Raw genomic sequence first — 26663 nt, forward strand, 5'->3', positions numbered from 1 at the left:
GCACTTGCTCTCATTCAGGTCCATTTTCTTCACCTTGGGCAAGGACTGTGGCTGTAGGGCTGTTGTAGTCATTGGAATGTCTGTTTCCAAGGAGAGTGTGATGTCCACATCCTGGTTTGGGACAGCGCCACATTCTTTTTTTTGCTGTCTCTGTCAGTCTTTCTCCTTGTGTCCTCTCTCAACGCCTTAGTTGAAACCGGCAGTAAAAATGTCAGGTTCTCAAAGGAGCAGCTACTGGATTTGTATTATGGTCAGCTCTGAGGGTCTCAGCATGTTGAGCTGTAAATTGGGGAGAGTCACTGAATCAAGTGGTATGTTACAGTTAATATTTATGGTCAAAAAAGCTTTAAAAATCACTAATAATAGGCTCTACATCCTAAGTAGTTAGTGATGTAAGAGGAAGAACGTAGAATGAGGATAGCTGTTGAAGGACTAAACAACTGAAGGCAGCAGGCAAAAAAGCAATCCTATTGAGCAACAAGAGGCTTTGTGCTCCCAAGCCTACTGAATGCTTTTGAACATCCCATGTAAGTAACTCAGTGCATTCAGCAAGTATTCCAGAGGAGAGTTCTGTCAAACTAGATTTAAGATAACTTTTTCATAAGCCTTGTGACCCAGTGTGCAATGGCAGAGCAGTATGTGGTGGGAGAAAGCAAGGGCTTGACACAGCCGGCCTTGCTGGGTCACTTCCAGACACAGCCACACACCTGGGCAAGCCCAGCTCATGTCAGTTCAATACTACACTGGAGCAATGGGATACCTGTCGTGAGTTATTTCCAGAGCTTGGGTGTTTTTTGGGTCCCAGAGAAGAAGGACATACTGTGTGACTCTGAAATCACAAAGATTTCAGCAGGGTACTCATGGGCCTTAGAGGGTTGGGCATGGTGTGACACAAGAAAAAGAGTATGATGATGAGACCTGAAGTTGAGACAGAATAGGAAAAGAAGACTTGTTCATCAAAGTATGAAACAACTTCTGGCTACAAGGAACAAGGGAGAATTTCCTTTTTGTCTGGGTTTATACAAGTTTTGCCTTCTTATTGCATTTTTTGTGCTGGCCACTATTAGTTACTGTATTGGATGGACCAGCACTCATGAACAAAGTCCAGTTTGTCTAAGAAAATTGTTCTGCATGGACAGAAGTTTAGTAAAAAGTATAGAAAATATGAAATTAAACTGAGGAAATACCTGATGTCATTAAGCCAAGCTAGCCAGCAAACATTAGCTTAAAGAAAATCTCATTTGGAAAAATGCTAAAATAAAGGCTGTCAGGAAAATGCTTCTCACTTGAAAGGAGCAGGACTTGGCACTTGGTTCAGAAGGCTCGTAGACCTTGCCTGCAGCAACAGCTGTCACAGTTGAGCTGTTGCTAGACAAGGGCTAGGAAAAACAGTGAGATGCACTTGGTGGCAAATTTAAGGGATCTGGTCATGCCAGTGTCACTTTTGAGTGGCTGTAAACAAAGCAAAACATTGAAAATGAGTGTAAATGCTTCTCCCAAGCTGGACCAGGTCACAAAGTTCTAGTTGCTTTTGCTCCCAGGGTTGTGACTCAAGCTGAAAAGAAAGCTATAAGCAGGCTCAAGAGAAATGTTTTCTGTTTGGTGTGTGAAAGGCTTCACCAAAAGATGAACAGTAAAAATATAAGGCAGAACATTAATCTCTGAGAGTTATTATCTGAAGGCATCTTCCTACATGCTCTCCTCTCATATAAACTCTGTATGAATATAAAGATTACTCTTAATAGTTCAGGTTACCAAAATCATAGTTGAAGGAAAGAAGAGATTTGGGTCATATTTGCCACATGAATTCATCAGCAGGTGAGCGGTGAGCCACAGTGCAGAGGTTTGTTTAGCCTTTCTTTCATGGTAAGACACAGTAGATTACAAAAGTAAAAAATGTTTGCTCACATTTGAAGGTGTTAAAGGCCCTGCAAGGTTCACAAAGCCACACTTCAGTTATTTTTGTCTGTGGGTGATGTAGTGCTAAGGCAACTCTTAAGGTGGGAAAGTTAGTGACAGTATGTAATGGGAAAAGTGTCTACTTCCTCATTCAGATATAAAAGTGTGAAAGAGAATTGAAGTAAGACAAATTTGGTATAATTTTAAATCATATGCTTCCTGTTCTCCCCCTGAAAGGAACTAACATGCCTTCTGGATTGAATGTTCTGAAAACAGTGTCTGCTACTGATAGTTTAGTTGCATTTGGACTCCATAGATTCTTTTTGTAAAAAGCACTGTGTGTAGCTGTGTTTTGTGAGACACCACTGGAAGTCTTTGTCTCCGCTGCAGCACATGGTGTTCCTGATCAGACTGTATAGTACATCTTGGAAGTGGTCCAGGCTGATGAGAAAAGGAGAAAGCTGAACATGTTGGGAGTATGAAAACCACAATCACACGAGCTGCTTAGGCTGTAACAAAGATACACAAGAGAATGGGTGATAGAAGTAAGGATCACTGTATCTACTGCTGAAATGCAGGTGGAAAGTGTAGCAAAAACACTTGACATCTGAGACAGTAAGGTATCTCGAAAACACGACTTTCAGGAGGAGATAAAGGAGTTGGGAATGTCAAATGGACGCAACCCTTTCTTGCAAGGGATTGTGAATTCCTTCCCTCTTCAGTCCCACACTGAAAGCCAGTCTGCTTTCTCTTTAATTGTTACCAGCGCAGCAGCTTGAGGTGTATCTCAGCCCAGCTCAGGGCTCTCTTTTGATTGCAAAGCACTCCGCAAAGAAGTCCCTGTCCCAAAGATCTCAAAAGTTCTCAGAGACAATGCAGCTGAAGATAGCACATGCCACTGCATGCCACAAAGCTGGCAGTGCTGCTTAGCCACATGCTTCTGCTTACACAATCACTGGTGAAGCAGTTAAGACTGTGACAGAAACGATAGCAAATGCTATCACTAAAAAAAGGCAAAGCAAAACCAACCCCTTTTTGTTTACGGGCAGCTACTTCCAATAACCAGGGGAGGTTGTGGTGGAACAGGATGCAGGGTTATAGGAAATAAAACTTTTTTTAACTGGATGCATCATAAAATGCAGTGGTAGCAGCTGGCAATCTGCAAAATGAGAGGATAAAATGCATTCTGCAGGTCTACAGTAGTTTGTTGCAGTTGAGATGTCTTTTTCCATAGAACTTTGTCTGTTCCAAATGCCAAACCAATTGCAGATTACTTGCCAGTAAGAGCAAGGTAAAACATCAGCTCAATGCATGACCATTAAAAATGTTTATTTTTTTCCTTACTAATGTATGCTTAAAATCACCTTAAAATAATAAATCGTACAGTTTTCATCTTGAAATTATTCTGCTTCAATATCCCTGTATAATGTCATGAAGCTTCATCTTAGGACAGCCAAGGCTGAAAAAGGGGGCGGGTTGTGTTACTTGGGAAGAATCACCCCCAGATTTCATGCTTATGTGCTTGTTTCCATATCTGAAAGATTTTAACATACTAGTTGTTTGAGAACCATTACTTTTTTCTTTCCTTTGGAAGACAGACCACCTTGAGACTTGGCTAAAACAGACTGCCTTTAAGGGCTAAAAACAAACAGAAAAAGACAGCTTACATGATGTTGTAATTCTAAGCATTTCTACGCAGTTTTCCCTGTAATGCATTTGATGTTTACAGGATATGTTCAATTTACTGTGTCTTGTTGGTAAGAGGAGTTGCTACATAACTCACTAGTGACTCTGCTATTTCTCAATCCTTCAGTGATCCTGAGCCATTCCTGGCAGAATTTCATGCCATGTTATATCTGTGCTGTCTCAGGCCAATCATGCAATCTTGAGATGACATCTTGGCAGGATGTGGTTAAGAGGAACCAGTAAGGATGTTACTTGGAGATCGATTCCTAAGGAGTCCTAGATTTCCAATTTCTGATGAGAATTGCTTGATGATTGTCCAAGCATGTGGAAAATCACAGGGGTGATAGGGGAACATGATAATTGAATAATAATTTGAAATTACTGGTGTCTTTGCTACAGATTTCTATAAGACCAAGGGTAAATGCTGTGTCAGAAAGGAACCCTACAAGACTGCACTGCAGAGCACAGCATGCTGTATCCATTCTGTGGGCAGTCGTTAGGAAGCTGTGCTTTGGAACACTGCAGCAGTGTGCTCCAAGGATGTTTATGTATTTCTCATTATGCCTGGGAGTGCAGGAGACAGCACTGCAGTGGCACACTGATGTAGCCATAGGACATTTAGAAAAACAAGCTTGCTTTTTTAAGATGCACCCTAGGCCAAATGGGAAATGGTTTGAAAAGGTCTGTGACAAATGTTATCTACAGGCTGGGCTGCATTATTTTCCTTGGCTCTGTAAGCTGTGAGTTTGTAACTGAATGCTGTTTTCTGAATGCTCCTTCCACCAATATGTCCACTTCCCTCCTTTTTGTTGTTATCTTATATTTTTCTTTTTTCAACAGATCGACAAGACATTTTACAATTCCATTTTAAGGAAAAAATACATCCGTTCACGCTTAATCAGAGTGAGGTATGTGAGATTATAATAAATGCACGCAGCTGAGATAAAATTAAATGTACACTAAGCCCAGCTAGATCTGGTTCAGTAAAGTGTATTGTGTGTAAAACCACAGCACAATCCCTAACTGAGCATAATCTGGTTCTGAACCTTACTCTCCTTTGGATCTTAATGCAGAAGATACCCTTCAGTCAGTCCAAATTCCAACATGTTTGTGTTCAGATCTTGAGCAAGCTTTAGCTAATAAAGCAGAGATAACTAAAGCTATCTAAAACCAAAAAGGATTTTCAAAACTATTTCTTACACTGCAATGCAGATGTCATTTCTAGTATTTCTATTGTGCTGGGCTTGTCAAGTAAAACCAGGCTGTGCTGGCTCAGAAAGTCCCACTTACCATTGTGGCTCTAAGAATGGGCATAAATAGGTGCCCAGGGAACAGTAGCAGCACAACAGACCTGTATGATAACTGCTTCTTGGCATGCTCCCTGCCTCCAGCTATTTACCACTTCGAAGTTCTTGAAGTGGTTGTGGTTTGTTTAGCAGCCCTCGGTGGCGTTATTTCCCAAGGACTTGTCTACTGTCTCCAGGACTCTTGAAATCCGTGCACCTCAGTCCTTTAGGAAGTGGATACTTGTGAAGAACCGCGTTCTTTGGATCATTCAGTGACCCCTAGTTCTTGGGCTGGAAGAGGTGATGAAAAGTTGATCACTACCTCTCCTCTCCATGCAATTAGTGATACTGGACACTCCCATCATATCCCTTTTCTCTCTTGTATTCAATAAGATCCACCCTTTTATTTTATTTTATTTTTTTCAGCTGGAAGTCCCAGTCTACTTAGCCATTCTTTGCAGAAACTGTTTCTTATCCTGTTCCATGTATCTTTCAGGTCTGCTGTTCCTGCTTTTTGAGATGAAGGGGTCAGACCCATAGTTGGGATTATCACTGAGAAATCTGGAGCTTTTTTTCCTCTTTTGCTCTCTGTTCAACTGCCAATAATACGTAATGTTCAATTTGAATTTTTAACCACTGTTAAGTGCTGAAAATGATCTTTTTATATAACTGTCTATTGTAGTATTAAGATCTTGCTCCTGAGTGACAGTGGCCATCACTTTGCAAATAAACCTTGAATGTCTTCATAATCATACACTAAAGCTGCAAGACTAAGTTCTAAAGATCTAATCCTCGTGAATGTGTTTCTCCTTGTTCTTACACGGTTTGTGACATCCTGCCTCTTCCTCTACCTTAGCTTAATCCCCAGCTACACACAAGTCATTATTTGAATGTAGCTTTAAGGATATTTTTTGATACTGACTAGAGTGTTGCAAGTGTAAACAGGGTGATTTAAGGATCTGAGAGGCCAATATGTAGGGATAAGTGTATTTTTCATTACTTCTTGTTCCCAAGGACAGACTGAGGTACTTGTAATGTTTGCTGTGTTGGATGCAAGATTTGTATGCTCCAAAGCTTGTTTGCTTTTTCAGATACCTACTCTTTATACTTCTTCAAGGGCTCAGACTGCAAGTTCTTTTGAGCAGGGTCGTGGTTGTGAATTTACTTGGAAAGCACTGTGCATATTTTTTGTCTCAGTATAAGCAATGCATTAACAATAATGCCCACTGCTCACTGACAAAGACAATACTAATCTTGACTAGGTGTCCTTGTCTCTGGATCTCTGCTATATAATAAGTGAATCAAGGTGGGCAGTACTTACCTGAGGGTTTGGAGAGGTGTGGTGTGCTTGCAAGAATTGATAGGGTAATTCCAGTGTGGCATAGCACAGGAAGAGGAGTGGGGGGAGAGGTGAGGGAACACCTCAGAAATGCAGAGCAACACCCACAGTTGGATCAGATAATATCTGGAAAATAAACGAAGTGGCAATCAGGCTGAAGTTGGCACAAATGGAAAAAACAGTCTGTTGAAAAGTTCGCATATGACTACTCAGTCTGAATTATGAGATCCTTGAGGCAAGGAGTTTGTCTTTTTGCTCACCTACAAACCGCTTCATATGTGTTGGTGTGCTTAAAACACATGGCCTTTTATTTCCTTTCACTGGTGATATCAGGAATGGCTGTTTCAATTTAGTACGTGTTCCTTTCAAAGATTAAAGCCTGATTGCATGAGTTCTGTATAAGCTGCCTGTCTCCTATTTTTCCTGTATGTAATTACAAATTTCCAAGACAGTGAGATATAACTGAAAGATCTTCTCTTTTCCTTTCCTATCTAAAGACAGAGCAACCTGCTTTTAGCTCTCCCCCTGTATGAAGTAACTGTGATTTCATCTGTTGTGGCTTGTGTCTCATTGCTTCTTGGTTCAGGTGGGAGGAGGCACAAGAGAGAAGGTTCCTGGTGCAAGCTCTTACCTTCCCTTTGTGATGACCAGGGATAAGCCATCTGCGAGCACAGAACAAGATTTACTATCCCAGATTAGTCAGTTTGATGTTTGTAGTCTATCATTCCATCTCGCACTATCTGATGCTTTAAGGAAAAAGAAACACTACTACCAGGTGAATTCAACCTGTTACAAGATTTTTCTCCCTTTTCTTTCCTCTGATCTTACATTAAAACTGTGAATTTTGTATCTCAATGCATGTGCTGCTTGCACTTTTCAATGAGGTGTTAAAGGCCCCTTTTGTGATCCATCCTTGTGACTTTAATAAATAGAGTGTGGGTATGCTGCCAAGTTTCATTTAATGTTGCACAACATGAGGTTATTAGGAACATTCTCCAAGAGGCTGCAGTGATGGAATTAGGTTGTGTGGTTCCTCCCCTTTGCTCAAGTACCTTTTTGATGATGATTGGAAATTTTTATTCTGTGTATGTACAGGGCCCTGGAAAGGTCTGTGTAGATACCTCATGTTTTTGAAGTGTTGTGTATCCAGCTTTTCATTGTAATCAAATCAGTTCATTCCTTCCTCTCATGTGTCTCAGGCATGTAGTCAGTGACTGCTTTCCACACTCCATTATAAAATCGGTCTGGCCATTTGTTTACAGAAAGCATCATGCTTTCTCCTAGTGTATGATGCATTTGACCATTCAGCGTTTGCTTGGATTTCTTTTGGAAATTTCTTCTCCTAAATGTTTGAAAATGTATCGAATCTTTTATGCTACATTGCCATTGCTAGAGGAGCTAAGATAAAAGCTAAGAAATGCAGAAATGGGCTGAAGGTAACCAGACTCTCATTGGTTTGTAGCCCAGATGCTGATGGTGTGACGGCAGAGGCTTTGCTCACATTCTGGTTCTCCTCCACGGATTCTAGAGAAGCATTGCGGGAAAGAGTTGGAAAGATCTTACGGAGGGGCCTGAAAAAATACACAGGCCCTCTGCGAATAAATGTCAGATCTTCTACCGTCTCAAGTAAGTATATCACATTTCTTTTAAAAGTAGTTCTTTTCATTTTCTGATTGATGGGACTTGATTTTTCCCTTTTGATGATTGCTTTTTGATGTTACTGTGTCTGAATGACAGTCTTCCCTGCTCCTTAAGTTAGAACAAAATCAGCGGCAAACCCCCCAAAGTCTTTAAAAAATACCTTAAATATGGATAAATGGGAGCAGTTGCTTTGTGGTTTCACAGTACAGCCTCAGCCTTCCTCCAAACTGCAGTACCAACTTTATGTTACTGTCATGGAGCCTGAAAGTGCAGGAAGTATACTTGGATGAATAGGGGAAAGAACCACCGCACCTAAAAAAAAATATTTGGTGGGAGGATCAAAACCCTTGCAAATTCCTCAGAGGAAAGGGAAAGAAAGGGATAATGTTCTTATCTACATGACTTCTCAGCTGGGGATTCTATCCCCTTCTTTGCAAAGCAGACCTGAATCTTCAGGATATGAAAATTAACTGCACTATCTTCTGCACTTCAGTTCTGCTACAGAATTTTTGTGCAGGCTTAGACTCTTGTCTCTGTCTTGGCTTCAGTTACATATAGTCAGCAATTTTTCTGTATGTCAGACTCTTCAAGAATGAGTTGCTGGTTGAGAGGCAGGGACAGATACTTGCTCCATTTGTTTTTGCGGAACTGCTTACTCCTAAGTGCAAGGGTGACAGTACAGCATAGGGTGGGTACTTGCTGCTTGCTGTTCCACACTAGACTACTTGAACCAGCAGAAATCTGCAGAGGTTAGACAGCTGTATTTAGAGAACAAGAAAGCTGGGCCAGATTCCATGCTGGATGGATCCAGACTTCCTCCCACTCAGAAATGAGCAGGAGCAACATCTTGTTCCTCTCCTTGGTGCTTAAACTTGGCACATATTTGCATTGTGGTAATGCAATGAAACTCAAATACGAGCTGTCACACCCCCATTGTTTCTTGATGGGCCAACCAGCCTTCCCCATTGGAATGGCTCAGGATGATAGGTGACATCCCTCTGGGCAAATAGTCACCTTTTCCCTGCAGTGTTGTTTATATGCCAGTAGTTCCTGCTCAACAAAGTGCACATGTAAATTCTCCCAGATAAAAATAGTGTGTAGGCATCAGAGAGATTCAAAGAGTTTTGGTTTTTGTTTAGACACTTGGGTCATGGGTTAGTGAATTTTGAATCTTCAGTTTAATTTGATGCTTTACATAAAGGATAAAATTGGAAAGAGCTACAAAAATTATTGTTAAAAAAAGGACTGTGATCTTATCAAGTTATCTGATTACCTGCTTCTATTCAGTCTGGTAAATGTGGGAAGTGACTCAAAACTGTTTTACTTGACCTTGAACTGCACCAGCATCGTTACAGTAATGCACTAATAGCTAATTTAAAAATTGGCTAATATAATTGAATTGCAATGTTTTCATTAAATAGTCTCACTAAGAGATGGCATCTATGTTACTTTATCAAAGTTGTGTGACAAACTTTGTTTTGCTTCTCTTGGCTCTCCCAGCCTAACCATAAAACACTGACTACATAGGTCAGCTACTCATTACAGGACTAGCATTGTGCAAGTGCTATGAGCGACACAAAGGAACATAAACAATACCTTGGTATTTCCAAGAGATAACAATAAAAGGTTGTCAAAAAAAAATTTTATCTTTCTTTGCTAATAGGATTTCAGCACTGGTACGAAGCTTAGGCAAGCTCCTGGATGGTGCTGCCATTTCAGGTCGACTCAAGAGAAGAGTATAGAATGGAGCACTCCTGTGCTTTTAGAGAAGATGCTGGTCTCAATTTATAAAACTTGTCACATTCCTCACACCAGGGAGAAGTGACAGTTTTCAGAAGGTCCTAGAGGTCCAGAGAAGAATCTAGGTTTTGCATTTTCTATTTTTCTCTCCCCTCCTGAAATAAGTTGTCCACCATTAGTATTTAAACCATGGAAACCTTAGAAGCCCTAGACTTTTTCCATGCTCTGCAGGCACCTTTCTAAATCTTGCTTCATTGCACCTTTTTGCCAGCTGGAATCCTTATTTATCCTGAGGCATTCTCAGAACATTTTCATAAAGGCTTGTAAAAAATCATTAAGCTGTTCTTTGTAATCACCTTATGAAAAGATTCTAATTTAGGGGCCATGATATAGCTCAGTTTAGCTAAGCATAGCTCACTAGTTGAACAAATCCAGGTCAGGCACTTATTTATATCATATGCTAGGGGGAGTCTGATAAAGGGAACCTCCTTAAGTCTTCCTCCCCCGAAATAATAACCTTGTTGTTCAATACCATGTCTCAACTTGTGCTTCACTCACAAGTATTTGCCTTGAGAATCAGCTCCAACAAACTCCTCCAAACTGGATGCTACACTTGGGACCTCCAGCTGCAGTTCAGGGCAGCACTACAACACTTAGGAGTCTGCCAGACCAGGGGTAGAACTTGCTTTGCCTCTGCATTCCTGAGGATTGGGAATAAAGAGGGGGTAAAGTCTAAGCTGACAATATTTTATTAGTTAACTTTTTTTCCAAAAAGAGAGAGAAGCTTGATCATACATATGTGAGAATATTAAAAATGTGCAAAACTTCAAGGAAATAACATAATATTGGTCTGGTTTGTAGACAAACAACATAATAATCTCTGGTTTGTCCCTCACTAAACTGTAGATGTTCTTTACACATGACTGCAAAAATACATTTTTGTCAGAGTACCTTCAAATGTATTATTACTGAAGTTCCTGCTTTCTTATTTAGCTAGATTTCAGCATCCCCTGGTCAAGGATGGTTTATATCCAGACATTCCCTCTGATTTTTATAGAATATAAGAACTGATAGAATTCTCTGCACCTGTGTACAAACCCCACTAGAAGCCCAAATATTTTTCAGTGAGGAATTAAGCAAACTACTTCCTACCTTCCCTGAAGAGCAGTGCAAGGACAATCAAAGTGAGATATCAAAGTGTCAGATGACTTGGAAACACCCATGTTAGGACTTGCTCTTCCACTGGCACTGAAAGAAGGTGTTGCAGTTTGCCTTCTGCATAGTTCTGGCACCAAAGCGTTATCCTACAAGGCTGATTTATTTTCCTGAGGGTTTCTTGGTTAGAAGTAAAGTCACCTGACAGTCTGGATCCCTATTAAGCAAAGTGTAGAGCACCTTGCCAGACTATTTCCCTTTGTCAGGTAGGTTGGAAGTATCCCAAAATGTATTTTTGGGAATGTACTTCTGATGTCAGAAAGCAGCTGGTTGCAAGATCACTGGCACTGTTCAAAGTGAGTAGGAAGTATTCCCACCTGTTGCACAGCCAAAGGTTTTGACTGTGAATAACGAGTCATGAATTGGTTTTGATCGACAAGCCAACTGTTATTGTTTCAATTTATCTGGAATCTGGGGCTTGCTAAAGCTCCTAACAACTACAAAGCACAGAACCTGGCAGACAGATTTTTACTTCTTTATCGAGTCTTCTGTGGGAGTCATGCAGATGACTCTGTCTGACAGGATTGATGAGGAATGTTCCAGGTCAAATAATGTATGTAGCAGTCTGGATTTTTGCACTTTATCAGCCACAACAGCACCTCGGGGGAGTGGAACTGGACATGCATCTGCATATTGGGAAACACTGGAGATCTGATATTCCTCCACTTTGAGGTCACTAGTTTGGCACAAGGTCATACATTTCAGTAAGAGTCTAGAGAGAATGATTGAAATGGGAGGGACTGAAATGTATTTTAAAATGAGTATTTTGCAAGGACATGCTTGTGATAAAGGAATTAAGCAGAAAGTCATCCTGACCTAACTTCTCGTGACCCAGATACATTAATTTAATTGATTTTCTCACTCAAATTTTAGTTTTCCCTTGCCTTGCTTGAAGAGGTTGAGAGCAATTTGGGCTGCCTTTACTGTAGTGAGACCTTAATTGCAGCTGGGGCATGAGTGTAGGTCAGCAAGAAAAGTAATGTTAAAAATTGTATCTGTTTGGATACCTGCAACACAGCTGGTACATAGCAGACCCCTCCTCGGGCTGCAGGACAACCGTATGGAGTAGGAAGTACACTGTGAAGTACGGACCTCTATCTGCCTCACAGACAGAATTAAGATGTGGTTGATGGGGGACAGTGGAGGGAGTCATAGATGTGAGGACAGGTGCAGTGAACATCAGCAGGGAGGGAACAGCTGGGTGACAGGGACAATTACAGGCACAAAGCAGTTGTCATGTCTCTATCAGGTTACTCTGTTGAAGGAATGACAATTGCATCACCGAAATCTAAGCCATGTTTTGCTACTTCCACAAGGGTGCATAACTCTGGGGAGGTAGTTCCTGTTGAGAGAGCAGTGAGACTATTGGAAGGTTAGTGGAGAGACATTTTACGATGTATGCACTGTGTAACCACACAAGAGCATGCCTTTCCTGCTGAATCCAAAGCTCATGTTTTGTCATCTTTCAGGAAATTCTTGCAGTTCCTTTTGGGTACAGTTTTTGGAACATGACTGAATCTGCTGCTCACTGCTCTCATTCCCATTTCCCCCAGTACTTCAGACCTTTGTGGTCTTTACTGTAATTAAAGAGCATTAGAGTAGAACTGTTATCCCCCCCTCTGTCTACACTGCAGGACAGATGCACTCTGTGACACTCCTCTCAGCTGCTCAGTTTGGTGACCTACTGAAACTTGCCAGTGCTCCTCTTTTTGCCTGCGTTCGCTGTTGTTACCCTACATAACACTGGGTGAGCCCCTGTTTCTGAGATTGCTGAGAATTTTTTAGTTCTCTCTCCTTTCAAGAAAGTTGTTATTAAAATGTGGCAAAGGACAATTGGAAAAATGCTTCCTCTGCTCCCTGGTGCATTTCACAAAGCTGTGCTTCAAATGGATGTCCAAGAATGTGTTATGAGTATTGAAGCACATACTCTTTCTTATTTTTGTTTACAATCCTTTCCTCCATTCATACCCCTTTTAAAATAATCTCTACCTTACCTTCTCCGTGTGAAAAAACACCTTAGACAAACAAGATGTGAGAACTTGATGTACTAGAAGATGGAACAAACACACAGTTTGCCTTTGAGACTAGAAGTTATGTTTTCACATCTGGAAAATCACGTGTGGAAACCTATAAAGAAAATCCAGTTTCTTTTAGGAATCAACACCTGTGAAAAATTATGTAATTAGGTAAAGCTGCATCAGATTTTTAAAGCAGATTTATCATCTTTAATTTTGCAGCTATCTCTGGCCCTTTCTATGCTGAAAATGCATAATATCCCCTAATAATTAATTTGCCTGCCTTGCTTGCACTATGTCAATATAATGCCTGATACACTTATGTCACAGAGCTCTGACTGATCTTTTCCTTTTAACATAAACACTGAACTCTGTGGATAAAATGAAATGAGGCAGTGGACACAAGACTGATTCCTCTGATGCAGTGACACTGATATTATTTAGAGATGTAGCAAAGTGAGCACATTTTTCCACAGGAACTTTTGAACCCCTCACAGATAAGATAGCCCATTCACTCTGCAGTTAACTATGAGCATTTCCTTCCATGTTTGCTCAAATATGTATGTTGAGGAGAGGAGTAAAAAAGTTATTTACTGATAATTTATTAACCTTACATTGTAAATGCAAGTCAATTTTCTCATTAATAATAAATTAAGAACTTAAGTGTGTTTTAGAGTTATTTTGTTGAATAAATAGGCAAAATAACTGTATTAACAAAATTGCTTGTCCAGTTGGAGAACAGAGCACTCTTCTGAGAGATGAAATCCCTAAGCTGCACTTCAATAGATTGCTGTGATTTTAATTTAAACATCAGTTTTCTCATTAAAGTTAAGCAAGCTTGAATTCAATAGCAAGCTCCATTTTACAGGTAGTCAATGCAGATTCAAGTGGAACTTGTTTACAGTAGAAGCTTGAACAATGTTTTCCTAAATGTGGCACAACTACTTTTGCAGCCATATGTGGTTGGGACAAGATATGACACTTTAATTGTTACTAATTGATGCTTTTTCTTGGTAGTGCAAACAACTAGGGCAACTAGTAAATGAGCAGGGCAGAGAAATTGTCTCTCGTGCCTTACAAGTGACTGCTTCAAGGCAGGGCTTACAACACATTGGCTGGCACAATGTGAACATCTGTGCTCTTGACCAGGCCAAAATGTGAAGCTGGTAACAAATGAAGTCGAGCCCCTAACAAGGTAAACCAGTAAGAAACCTGATTTTCATCAGTATCATGTAACCCAAAGTACTCCCTGCTTTTGATGGGATCTACTGTGGGCTCAGCCTATCTGAAAATAGGGTCAGTTACTTCAGTTTTCTAAACACATGCATGTGCTCTGCATCTGGGACCCCACCCTGTGAATACAGCACTGAATTTGCTGGCAGGGTATCACTGGCCTTTTTCCTTCAGCAGTGGATGGGTAGGAGAGTACAGCAGCTGCATAGTAGTGATATATTATGCTGAAATTCAAAGCTGTACAGACTGGCAGTGTGTGTGTGGAAAGGTTGTTTTTCCAACTACCCAGAAGTCGGGCCAACTGGGAGCAATGGGTAAAATTTTGCCCATGTGAGGTTCATACTTTTTCTAGGTGCCTCATGAAAAGGCAACCAGAGATACAGACAGGTGCCTTGCAGAACACCTGTGACTCACAGCAAAACTCGATGCAGTGGGAACATGCCAATAGAATTGCTTCCGGCACTGCACTTGAACAAGCTGGTTGCTCCTTTTGTCTTCTCAATGAGCTTTGCAACATAATGTAAGTGATAATAATTGGCTGCAGGCTTTATAATTACGAATTATGAGGTAAATGTCTCTCCACCCAGAGAAAAGCTAAAAAACATTGTTATCAATAGTGCACTTAAAGGCAAAAGGTCCTCTTTCGTGAATTACATTTGTTGATTTCTTACCAGTTTCCAGGTACAAAGTATTAGTGTGACTCAAATGATGAACTGCTTCTGAAGGCTGTATGAATTTCTAGGAAAACACTGGATGCTCATCAAAGTTGAAAGAAACAAGTAGGGCCAGATTTTTCAAAGCCAATATAAATATACGGGGGAAGTGACCAAATCCATAGTACAGCTTAGCAGACAGTAATGTTTACACCACCACTGAATCCCTCTGCTGACCTAGCTTTTGCTCTCTGGTATTACTCCATTGTGATGTAAGGGGTCTTGGAGACAACCAACCATATTTTCCATAGAAATTCACAGAATACAACTAGTGTTACTGAAAAGCAGAAGTACCTGTACTTTTAGTGTTTTCCTCCTTCTCTCATATGAATTCAGAAAGTACAAGTGAGCATTTTTACTTGAAAGAGGACCTTGCAAGTCATTGCCTGCCCACCAGTAAAACTTAGTTATCTTTAATATGCGAACAGTTCCTGTTCGTAGTGAATAAAGACTGTGTTGCTGTATAAGTGCCCAATTTTAACTCACCTCCCACCCTTACAAAATAAAGCAGTGGTTGCATGCACATATGGCAGCCCTAGCACTGCCTTTGGTCTGTAACATGCCCTGCAGACAAGCTGTACATATGCTGGAGTTCTGCTTGTTTCCTTTTTTCTACCATAATCTGCTTACTGTCACATTAAGAAATGAGTGAGCACACGTCTGGTACTGGTGGATTGCAAATAGACAATTCACCCTGCATACCTGAAGGAGTGTCAAGCCTGCAAGCAAAACACACGTGATACAAACCCAACAGGTGACAAGTGTGAGCCAGAGCCCTTTGCATTCAAAAGAGATTCCTCCTGACGTGGTGTGGGTTTGGCACAAAACTAGGATATTATTCTGTGTAGCAGCAAAGAGAAATGAAGGACGTGAATAAGGACAGGGATCTGCTGAGAAAGCCTATCCAGACACAAAATATGAAGTTGTTGACACTAGTATAGAATCACTATATAATTAAAAAAATGCATTGAACTTGAGGTTTTTTTTTAATTAGTATTATTTTTAAAATTGTTTTGAATGCTGGAAACTACAGTGGTAGCTCTAGTAAAAAACAGCTTTCTGGAAGAAAGGAGATAGATTTAGACCTTGAGCCAATGCTTGTTATTGTCAGCATGAGCATACCATATTGTCAGTAAACATACAACATGCACATTAAAGGAAGGAATGTATTGCTAGAACCTGGTGTGCCATGCAATAAATTGCTATTAACTATCTATTTCAGTATTAATAGTGTACCAATAAGATAGGAGAAAGGAGAGTGAGCCACTGCTGTCGTAAGCTTCCATTGCTGCAGTGAAGTGAGTGCCTTCTGATCTTGAAGAGGGCACAGACGGAGTACCAGATCTTGTCTGGCCCTCACTTGGGTGTAACATGTGGCCTGTTAATTTTTTTTTGCAAAAAAGAGGAACTTCAAAAATTTCCACCATATAAATTTCTCCCCAAGCAAATTGTGGATCTTGAGAAATACAGGACTTGTTTTGTCTGTACTCCTTTCCAGAAACACCGGGGCCCAGCAGTGCCTGCTCCTCAGAAGACACTGACTGCAGGAGAGTGCAACAGCCAGCACATGAACATGATCATATATGAGCTCCCCTGGTTTCTCTAGCAGCCCCCTCAGCCATGCCCGCTGTGTGCCCTGGACTCAAATACCTGTCGGGGGAATGACCATGCAGATGGGAAATCTTGTCTGTGTTTACCCTGACTGTGTGTTTGTTTGTTTGTTTGTTTCAGATGTGGAGCCAAAAAGAGCAGAAGCCATCTTCAACGACAGTAAGTGAGGCTTTTTTAAAATATCAGAAATCTCTGATTTTTTAAAATTAGCATTAAGAATCTCTGAGCACTTTTCCTGGCCCTTAAGAGCCTTTTCTCACCCTTCTGTCTAATGAATGTGACCTTGTACTCTCAGAACTTGGGACTGTGTCATTTTCTTTAGCGTGCATTGGAAGGAAAGAGGTACCATAAGGAAATGTATAGAACTTACATCAGCCTGCGATTATAATCAAAATGTTCTGGAATTTGGAATGGCTAACAGCACAAAATTATTCCTCATGGAAATATATGGAAATGTGACTGGTTTTCTCAATGCATTGCTGTAGGGGTTAGATAGAGATACCTTGTTTTAGAGATGTTTTTAAGTTTTCAGAGAAAGAAGTCTGCTTGCTTGGAGATAAAATAGTCATAAAAGCTATTTTTGCTTACAAAGATAGATATCTTTGCTATCTTTGCAAAAAGTTGTGTTTCTTTTAACTCTAAGAAGGTTTGATCAGTTCCTTGGCAATAAACTATCAAACAATGAAAGACTAAATTACATCACTTTTTGGGTCTGATTTAGGCGCTGGTGTTCTGGGGCTCTGATGAAACTGTGAGGTTTTTTTCCTGTGTTTTGAACATTGACTGCTCAGGTGGTTGATAGGATTGTGCAGTTTTAGGACCAGTTACTGAACATTACAAAGAGCTTTCAGGAAGGAAAAAAGTTCAGACAGTCTTATGAACTATGGTATATTCTGAAGTTTGTCTTTCACACAAAACTTTCGGACAAGTAGATTTAGATTTCACTGATTTCCTTCATTGTAGTTTTAAATCTCAGAACAGGGCAGATGCTGCACTGAGCCCATGAATTTCTCGATATTGTGTGACTTTTCTTTCTTCTTCTAAATTCATGAACAGCTTTCAATCTGCTGTAGTATTCCTGCCACTTTTGACTATAAAGTATTGTTAACATAATGTTGTGCAGATCCTAGCAGGAAAGGGATGAGGTTACACTCTGTGTAGCTCCAGTGTTTCAGTTCTGAGGATTTCAAGGCCCCTGGGGCTGGCAGCTCCTCAGTGATGAATTACTGAGTTCTGCTTTGGCCCCCTCCTGGGTCACTGTCTGGGAGATGAGCCGGGCAGCAATGGTTTGGATTGTGTGGTCACTATGCAAATAATTTTCATCTCTGTCTCTTTTTCAATGAATTGGGATAGTCCTGTGTGTCAACTTTCCTAATGTCTAGCTGAAATTGGGACCTGGATGAAAACTAGTGGGTCTTGGTCCAGGTAGGATGGATTTGATGCTGTTTGGATGGGAGAAGACGGCTGAAGAAGGTCTGTTCATTGAGGAAGTTTCTAAATTTATGCAGGAGCTTCAGCTGCTCCTGAATATCCTGAGTTTAATAGCTGAAACTATGGATATTTTAATTTCTCTCTGGGTTTGGATGAAAATGCTTAATTTGTGTCATGGATGCACACCATGCTGGAGGTATCCATGCCTTTTTCATCCCTGGTTGGAGTAGTGTGATGCTCTTTGCTTGAAGTGCCTCTCCAGGTCCACTTGCACACTGCAGTGATCAGTTGCCTGTCTCCAGGTGACATCTTGCTGATGTAATCTGTGTGCATGCAAGGTAAAACCCCATGGCTTGGATAATTCCCACCTTAGGTTTTGCCTTTTTCATGTTTTATCCTAATGACAAATCACCTGGGACATAAAAGTTGGCAATCCCTGTATTTGGGAATTGTCTTGGGTGTGTGGTGAAGGATTTGATTCCTGAATTGGACTGCTCACACAGCTAAGCCTGAATGTTTGACCATCATGGCTTCTAACACATGGGTTGTGCAAGAGGAGCTCTGATTTGGGGGGCTGGTGGAAGGTATGTTTTCTTGTTGATGTCAATAGGTGTAGAAGACATAGGTGGTGTGTAGTCTTACATTATGTTTTCCACAGTCATTTGCAGGAATATCTACTAAACAGAGGAATACCTAATACTCTCCTCATCCTTTTTGACAGTCTGTGGGTTACGGCAGAATAGATCAGTCAAGTCAATGGCAAAATCCTCATCGCTGAGAATCGTTGGTGGATTGTCTTCTGCAGAGACCGGGGATTGGCCGTGGCAGGCCAGCTTGCAGTACAATAACATCCATCGCTGTGGTGCCACACTCATCAGCAACACCTGGCTGGTATCTGCAGCTCACTGCTTCAGAGAGTAAGTTCCCATCTTAGAATCTGCAGCAGAATGTCCCCTTGTGTATCAAGTCGTGTGGTTTTCCAGATTTGCACCACACCCCCGACTCTTTCCCAGAGAAACAATTTTGGAGGAGAAAAGTCAGGGTTAAGTAGGCCCATCAATTGGATGTTTCAATGAGAAATTAAAGACTGTCCCTTTGGAGCAGAACTGGAAATTTTATGAGTGAAAATCATTATTTGGCATATTGAGAAAAGATGAGCAAAAAAGTTAAGGTGACTGACATGGTGGAGTATTTGTTTCCTGTTACACTTTGTGTTTCTTAAATATATGCCTTAGTGTCACAATGAGGTTGCTGCCACTGCAGGCTGCTACCAGCAGTCACCCACCCCTCTATTCAGCCATTCACGTCCAGCATTTTTTGTTTAAAGCATGGCAACTGTGAATCTGCAAGGCATTTTCAGATGGACCAGCTGATTGAACAAATTATCAATGTGCAAAAATTGTACGGGAAACGAAGAGTTTACAGCGGAAGAGCTTTTTGATTTGACAACACCCTGTGGCCACACAATGGTTAGATCAGGGACAAGGAGCAGGGGAGGAGTACAAGGCCATGGCTGAGGAGGGAATGCAGGAGTGCCCTCTTCTAGCAGCAGCCCACAGTTCTGTTATGGAAAGTGATGGATGCCACAACAGTCTAGTAGAGAGCTGGCTTGAAGGAGTTTTACAGTAAAGGCACTCAGCAAATTTAAAGTCCCAAACATATATTTACCGCAAAATACTTACAGCACTCTTACCTTTTTCAGCATGACTCACCCTCAGAAGTGGACTGCTACTTTTGGAGCTCTTCTGAAGCCACCAAGCTTGAAGCGCTCAGTCAAGACAATTATTATTCATGAGAAGTACCTCTACCCAGAACATGACTATGACATTGCACTTGTGCAGCTCTCCAACCGAGTTGAGTTCACGAGCAGCATACACCGTGTCTGTCTGCCTGAGCCGTCTCAGACTTTTCCCTACAATATTTACGCTGTCATCACAGGCTGGGGAGCTCTTACCAACGACGGTGAGTCCTGAGTCTGCCAGATGACCTGTATGGTCCATAAACAGCGGCTCTGATCTGCTACTGAACTGATATCACTTCTGTAGCCACACGTTCTATGGCAGCAAGCCTAATGTTTGCAATAGGTTTGTTTAGTTGTAGGCATCACTTTCTTGTTCTAAAACTAGAGTGGATAAAGACAGAGCTACAATCCACTGGCGCAGAAAAAAAGGAAGAAGACCCTTCTGTTTTCCCAGCCTTTCCATTCCATACTGTAAATTTTTAAGACAGGTAGTCCAGCCATGCACATGTTTGTACAGCACCTAAAAAACTATTTCCCCAGCACTAGCCAGAAGCTACAGAAAACTCTGTGAGCTTTCAGGTAAATGTGCAGAGCAAGCTGTGAATTACCCAAGTTCACGCTCTTACCAGGCCACACTAAGAGTGGATTTACCAATGGAATCAAGATGTCTTCATTTTTGTATCATCTGCCCAAATTGCTAGGTAATTTGTGTTCCATGGAATGTGGAACTTGTGTTATATGGAACATGTATAAAATATATGGATTTACACTTAAGGCACTATGCAATCGTTACTTCAGTCTTAATGGTACAGTTCCCAAGTGAGTCTGTGATTCTATGTACATTCTCCTTAAGGGCCTGACCTAGACAGATCAACAAGCAAAACCTCCACATTAAACCAAATCAAGCTGGTCCTCCATAAGAGGACATTATCTTCCTGTATATTAACTACTGCTAAGTAATTATGTTGATAAATAACCAAATTGTATTGTCTCTCAGGTCCAGCCCCAAATGCTCTTCAGGAGGCAACAGTGAAACTTATTGACTCAGACACTTGCAACAGAGAAGAAGTGTATGATGGGGACATAACACCCAGGATGTTGTGTGCAGGATACTTGGAAGGAGGAGTAGATGCTTGTCAGGTAATTGTAGCTGAAAATTAGAAAGAAAAACTATTTTAATACTTACTGCAGTATCTGGTTGACCAAATCTTAATTGGACAGTGTATTAGTTCTTTAAATAGGCTCCATTCAAACAGGAATTAAGTTGTACAGTGAAATAGCATTCAGTATCCATCATTTAGCACTAAATGCTGTTATACTAGTTATGAGCTAAAAATTAGATGTCTCAAATAGCTAAAACCAGACATCTGTAGAGGTGAGAAGGAAGAAGGTTTAGAATGTTAAGTTACCAGCAAAACCACACTATCACTCACTGAACTTAAATTCTGGACTGAATCATATCATAACGCACCTGTTACAATCTTTGTGATCTTTGGTAACACACTTGGCTCAGTGAAAGGAAAACTCTCAGAAACAAAGATAACCATAAGGAAGGTAGGTGTAAAAGAATGGAAAGGAAATGTGCATGCTGCAGGTTTGCAAATGCTGCAAGGAAATGCTTATGTTCAAAGAAAAATATTTCCATAGTGATAAGTTTTAAAAACATAATTTCTATTTATGTTATTTTAAAACATTGTACTCAAAGTTCTGGTTCAATACTGACAGTTTCCTGAATCCCAGTCCTACAGATTTTTGCCCAAAGACAAACTCCCTAAAGAATAAGCCTGGGAAGCTCATTCTTCTGTTCCTGGCTCAGCACTGAAGAGACCTGAGCAGAAGGGTGCAACTGCTGTTTAGTTCAGTAAATAATTTTGGTGGAAGTTGGGGAATTCAGTCTGTTGTGTGAAGACTGCCTCTCTGTCTGTAAGGTTTCCGGTACTGAGCCTTGGAAAGTGGATAATATCTTAAGAAGATATTACCTAACTAGAAGACCAAGTTCTTGATGAAAGCTCCAAAACAAAAGGAGCTTTAAACTCCTTTTTGAAACGTTATTGCTGCAAGTTACTAAAATTAATTATTTCAAGAATAGCAATTAATATTAAAACCTGTTAAAAAAATGGTTCCTGCTGGCTTAGATTGCTGTCTATACTTGTGTTTCCCTACTCTGTACGAGGAAGAAGACAAGGCAGGTGGAAAGCAGTCTTCACAAAACAGAAGAGAAGCTTTCTGTTGGGTTTTTTTACTGTAACAGTATGGAAACAGAGCTCAGGAGGTCCCCTGGCAAAGAGGAAAATGCCACAGACTTCTGACTCAAGTTTCAGAAACAGCCTGGATTCTGCACAAATGGCAGCTCTTGAAATACTGCTTGTTTACTCCTCTTATAGGAAGTCTCTTATAGTCTGTCTATGGAGAGAATTGTATTTTCTCTTCTGATCAATTAAATTTTTTCCCCCCTCCTCTTTTTCTAGGGGGATTCTGGGGGACCACTGGTTACTCCAGACTCTAGACTGATGTGGTACCTCGTGGGAATAGTGAGCTGGGGAGATGAATGTGCCAAACCAAATAAACCTGGAGTTTACACACGAGTGACTTATTTCCGTGACTGGATTACTACAAAAACGGGCATCTAATTCCAAAGGAAAAAATGGATTTAACTACATAGACTACATGTAACTTGTATTTGTCTGTAATTCTGAAAGGTTATTTTTTTAGTCTATATATTCCTATGTAATTTTGGTTGAAGCAACCTTAGCCCACAGCAAGCAGTATCTTTGCTGTCAGAGATCCTAACCCTTCTGAATTCATGCTAAATATATGAAATTGTCTGCCTCATCTTTGAGCCGTGAAACTTTCTCCCTTACCAGAAATTATGAACTGACATAATTAAAATTACTTTAAAAGCTACCAATTTACCTGCTTTATAAATGCAAACATTTTCCAGGGGAAAGAAAAAAGAAATTTTTCTTCAGCCATGGGCAAGGTCTGCAGCTAAATCTTCCTCCTCCAGTGAACCAAATGCTATCACAGCTGTGTTTCTAGCAAAGTGGACCCTTGATGATTATTCTTGTTAGAGACTATCATCGGCACTAACTCCAGCTCAGAACCTGGATGCCCACCTTGCTCCGTGGTCTTGGTAACTAAAAGTGGATCAGTTGGAGGGTAGGTCCTAACTAAGGAAAAGTAGGATTTCTGTGCTTGCAGTAGGTTGGAAGGGGAAAGAGAAAAACTTGATGTTTTTATTGCAAAGCACATTTAAACAGGATTTTTTTTTTTGTGGATTCTGTGACGTTCAAGTTGCTTGAAGTTGCTATTGTGGAATTGCTTTATCACAACATTGTGCTGCTACCTCTGTACCTGTTGTCTTCTAGATCTACTCTGTTCAACACACAATATGCTTCAGATGCAGAAACACAAGCTCTACCTAAACTGTTTTTGTAAAAAAAAGTGTGCCCCCAAGAACAATCTCCATAGAAAGAAACATGGCATTTAAATTTGTTCTAAAGGAAAAACAAGTATTCACCACAAAGGGAACTACCTTTTCGGTTCAAGAAACAGCATGCTTTTCCAAGGGCATGCCAGCCAGCAGAAACCATCTCACTGCAAAGAAAGCAATTAGTGATACTTCACTGATGGATTCATCTCTGCCATGATTGAATATGAACCTGAATATGAATGTGTCTTATGAGGATGAACTGTAATTTTATATTAAAGAACAGTCCCAAAAAGAACTTCAGAGAAAATGCAATCATCACACATTGATTAAGCGCTTTTCCTACCTCTGTGCACGACCTCTCGTGGATTGCTGGTGGAAGGGGGTCCTCTAGAGCCAAGGCCTTCAATATGGGGATCCAAAATGTCACTCCACTACTGTCACCTGTAGTCTTCAAACAGCCACTGGACTGCTTAGGCTCTGAATACAGGACTCACAGGAGTCTGTACAAGACGTAAATGAAACTGCAAGTCCCACAGCCACACCTACTACAGGTGAAAATTCTGCTGAAGCATCCTGCCTCCCCCACTGCTCAGGACTGGATCTCTCCTCAGCCTTCCTACTGTGCAAGCTCTCCAATAATCAGCATCCCTGGGAATGAGATGTTTGGCACTTCTTGAAAACCCACACCCTGAATTACAAGTCTACATATGAATGGAAAAACCTATGTTTAAGCCTTGGTGGTGTAGGAGGGGTTGTCTTGTTATTGGGCTACTTCCAGTCATTCTGTCTTTTGAATTTTGGTAAAAGACAAGTTGCCTTATCTCAGAAAGAAATCTAATGAAGACTTTAGATTAGTTTTGGTTTCAAAGTAGTAGTACCTTTATTCTGATTTTCCAAGTCATTGTAAAAAGAAGAGGATCTTGGGACAGTTAGGAGGATAGATAGATGCAGCAAATCCATTTCCTTAATTTATTGATGAAGTTTGTCATTTATGCACTTTTGAGTTGCTGTTGTTTTTCAATTAAGAATTTACTCTAGGCCAGGTTCAGTTACAAAACAGAAACTTCATGGAGCTTTGAATTAGATAACCTGAAAACATTGCTTTCTTCTAGTGTTCAAGTCCCCTTTTTTCAAAGGCATCCTTTAGGAAAAAAAAAATTCGTCTAGTTATTTGTGCCTCTTACTGCTTTGAAGGTGAAAATCATGAGAAGTGTCCTTTACAATCAGCTGATGTATTGTGAGTGAAAAGAAACAGTAGTTCACTTTCATAGGCAGCTAAGGCTTTGTTTTGCACTTAAGTCTCTTTTTGCATAGCAAATGGAGGGGCAACAATAAGGAGGTCAGGCCCAGATACAGCCTCTAGAAACTGGTTCCTACCTCACACTGCAAGTGACATGTACATGCAATACCTTTAAAATGAGAAAGGCAGCCTTTATTTCAGATTTTCTCAAGAGTGGATAAATAGCCAAGAGGTGTGTGGGAGAATGTCTACCTTACTCAGGGAGTCCTGAGCCAGCCAGATGCACTTTTCATAAACTTTTTAGCAAACTGCCTGGCCTGGGTTTGTCTTATATTCCATGTCAGTGTTTTATTTATGATGACTCTGTTTGTTTTCTGCCTTAGAATAAAACAATGAGACTACGGTGTGAATAAAAAGGTTTTTTAAAGCCTTTTATTATTGTTGATGTTAAGATTTAGCAAGGATTTAAACAAAATAAAGGCAATATGTTGCGTAACATTAAATGTATTTTAAAAGAATTGATCCTTTTCTGTCCTTTTTTTTTGCATAATAATAATCAAGCTAAAATTTGAATATGACACAAAATAGACTAATCTTCCTTATTTTATATAAAACTATTCTAAAACTATAGTTTTCTGTCCATTCTCTGTCCTAGGAATTGTTTTGTTATTAACAGTGCTTGAACTTTACCGATATTTCAGCGAAGACAAGGTGGGGCATTTGCTTTTCTAAAATACTCAGAGGTGAATTTTAGCTAAGCTAGTACTATGCAAATTAGAGAATGGATCTGAAGCTTCATTCAAGAATTCACCACCCTGCTTCTGCCCTTGGAAAAAAAAACCTGTGTGTGATGTTGCATCCCTGCAAACAGGCTACAGGGAGCTCTATGCAGCTGGTACCAATTCTCCTGAGATTCCCCAGGTATATTTAAAGCATCAAGAAATGTGTTCCAAACCTCTGTTTATTCAAATTGAGTTGTCTGGGGCTTGCCCAATGCTAATTTTCAGCTTGGAGCCAAAGTAGGAAAGAAAGAAGAGGCTGATTGCACAAGGCCTAATCATGTGAGGAGGTCTGGTTGAATGACATTAATCTGTCATCAGGATTCCTTATGTAAGTAAAGCTTGTAGAAAATCCCATTCTGTATCTGCTATTCCTGTTAACAAATTAGATGAGTTGAGAGCCAAAAGTCATTATTTAACCCAATGAATGTTTATCTGGCAACTTGCAGCCTATGCTGGAGATTCACGGGCACAGAAAAGCTGGCTCTTGCTTTTAGAAATGCAGTCAAACACATCTCAGTGTGAAATCAGCTTAGGTAATTGGTGCCTTTGTTTATCTGGATTTATCGACATTATTAACATGGTTTCTAGGAAGGTGTCACTTGCTAGAGCAGCTCTAAGTGGCAAGATCTTTCGGCCCAGCCAGCTGGGAAGCTGGAGTCCTTTTAAATATGCCATCAAAACACTCCTACACCGCATGGGTTGCCAAAAAGAGGAGACAAAGCCTTGCCAGTCAGCATCTTGCTCCTACAAGAGTGAGTGCAAGCCATAGCCTATGGCAGGATGTTTGGAAACCCACTGAAGGATGTTGATGTAGATTTATGGTAACTTCTAGACTGGCCTGTGTGCTAAACTGAACTGTGTTTGCCTTAGCATTTTCAAATAACACATTTTTAGGGAAAAAACTACAAGAGTTTTGTCTGCTGGTTTGCTTATTAACTAAACCAATCAGGGAAACAAATGTACCTCCCCAAATCCCCACTTTGGATTCCTCATTAAGAATGTGAAATCACACCTGGAAACCAGGAAATTAACAGACTGAAAAAAACTCAAGTGGCTTGGATTTTCCCAGCAGAAGGAAAGGAGATTTACAGCTATTCTGCTTCAGCTTCTTATGAAAATACTGGCTCTAATATATCTATATTGAATATATCTAAAGATATATTCAATACCTGGATGGAGAATGAATCTACAGAGGTGCACATAAAGTGAAATTATGGAGATCTGGGACATGAACAGGCTCAAGTCTGGAGGTGGTGATGTTCTCCTGGCCACAGCCTCATCCCAGTCATTGTTTCAGCAAGTCTGTAAACTGACAGCTCTGCTTGCTACCTCAAAAGCTATAGCTGACTATAACATGATGCAACTAGGGAGCTGGGATTTCCTATAAAAGTAATTTATTTATCCAAATATACTAAGATTTTAATGTCATATGTAGTTTTTAAGAAGAAGGCTATGGGGAAAAAGAAAAGTCAAATGACTTCAGGTATTTCAAATTTTGCAGTCTTAGAAAGTTAGGGGAAAACCTGTACCTGTTTTGATTTGGTACCATCAGCCTAGAGAGTTCCTGAATGCACCTACTAACTGATGCATTTGGGAACCCATTTCTTTGGCTTCTGGGGCAAACAGAATCTGTCCATTTCTTTGTGGCATTTTATCTT

At 40.5% G+C, this 26663-nt stretch overlaps 1 protein-coding gene across 2 annotated transcripts in view; it reads left to right on the plus strand.

Moving 5' to 3' along the window:
* Positions 1-24741, plus strand: part of LOC121674991 (transmembrane protease serine 11E-like) — a 43238-nt gene extending 18497 nt beyond the window's left edge. For both annotated transcript variants that reach the window (XM_042049922.1, XM_042049923.1), the window contains 7 exons: positions 4426-4493; positions 7673-7836; positions 16499-16537; positions 18531-18726; positions 19512-19771; positions 20548-20690; positions 22019-24741. In XM_042049922.1, coding sequence (XP_041905856.1) covers positions 4426-4493; positions 7673-7836; positions 16499-16537; positions 18531-18726; positions 19512-19771; positions 20548-20690; positions 22019-22180 — 1032 coding nt within the window. In that variant the 3' untranslated portion in view covers positions 22181-24741. The remainder of the gene's footprint in view (positions 1-4425; positions 4494-7672; positions 7837-16498; positions 16538-18530; positions 18727-19511; positions 19772-20547; positions 20691-22018) is intronic.
* The last annotated feature ends 1922 nt before the right edge of the window (positions 24742-26663 follow it).

This window comes from Corvus kubaryi, unplaced genomic scaffold (assembly GCF_017639235.1).
Source record: "Corvus kubaryi isolate FWS band 111438036 unplaced genomic scaffold, C.kubaryi_AGA036_p1.0 71, whole genome shotgun sequence".
Classification (NCBI taxonomy): domain Eukaryota; kingdom Metazoa; phylum Chordata; class Aves; order Passeriformes; family Corvidae; genus Corvus; species Corvus kubaryi.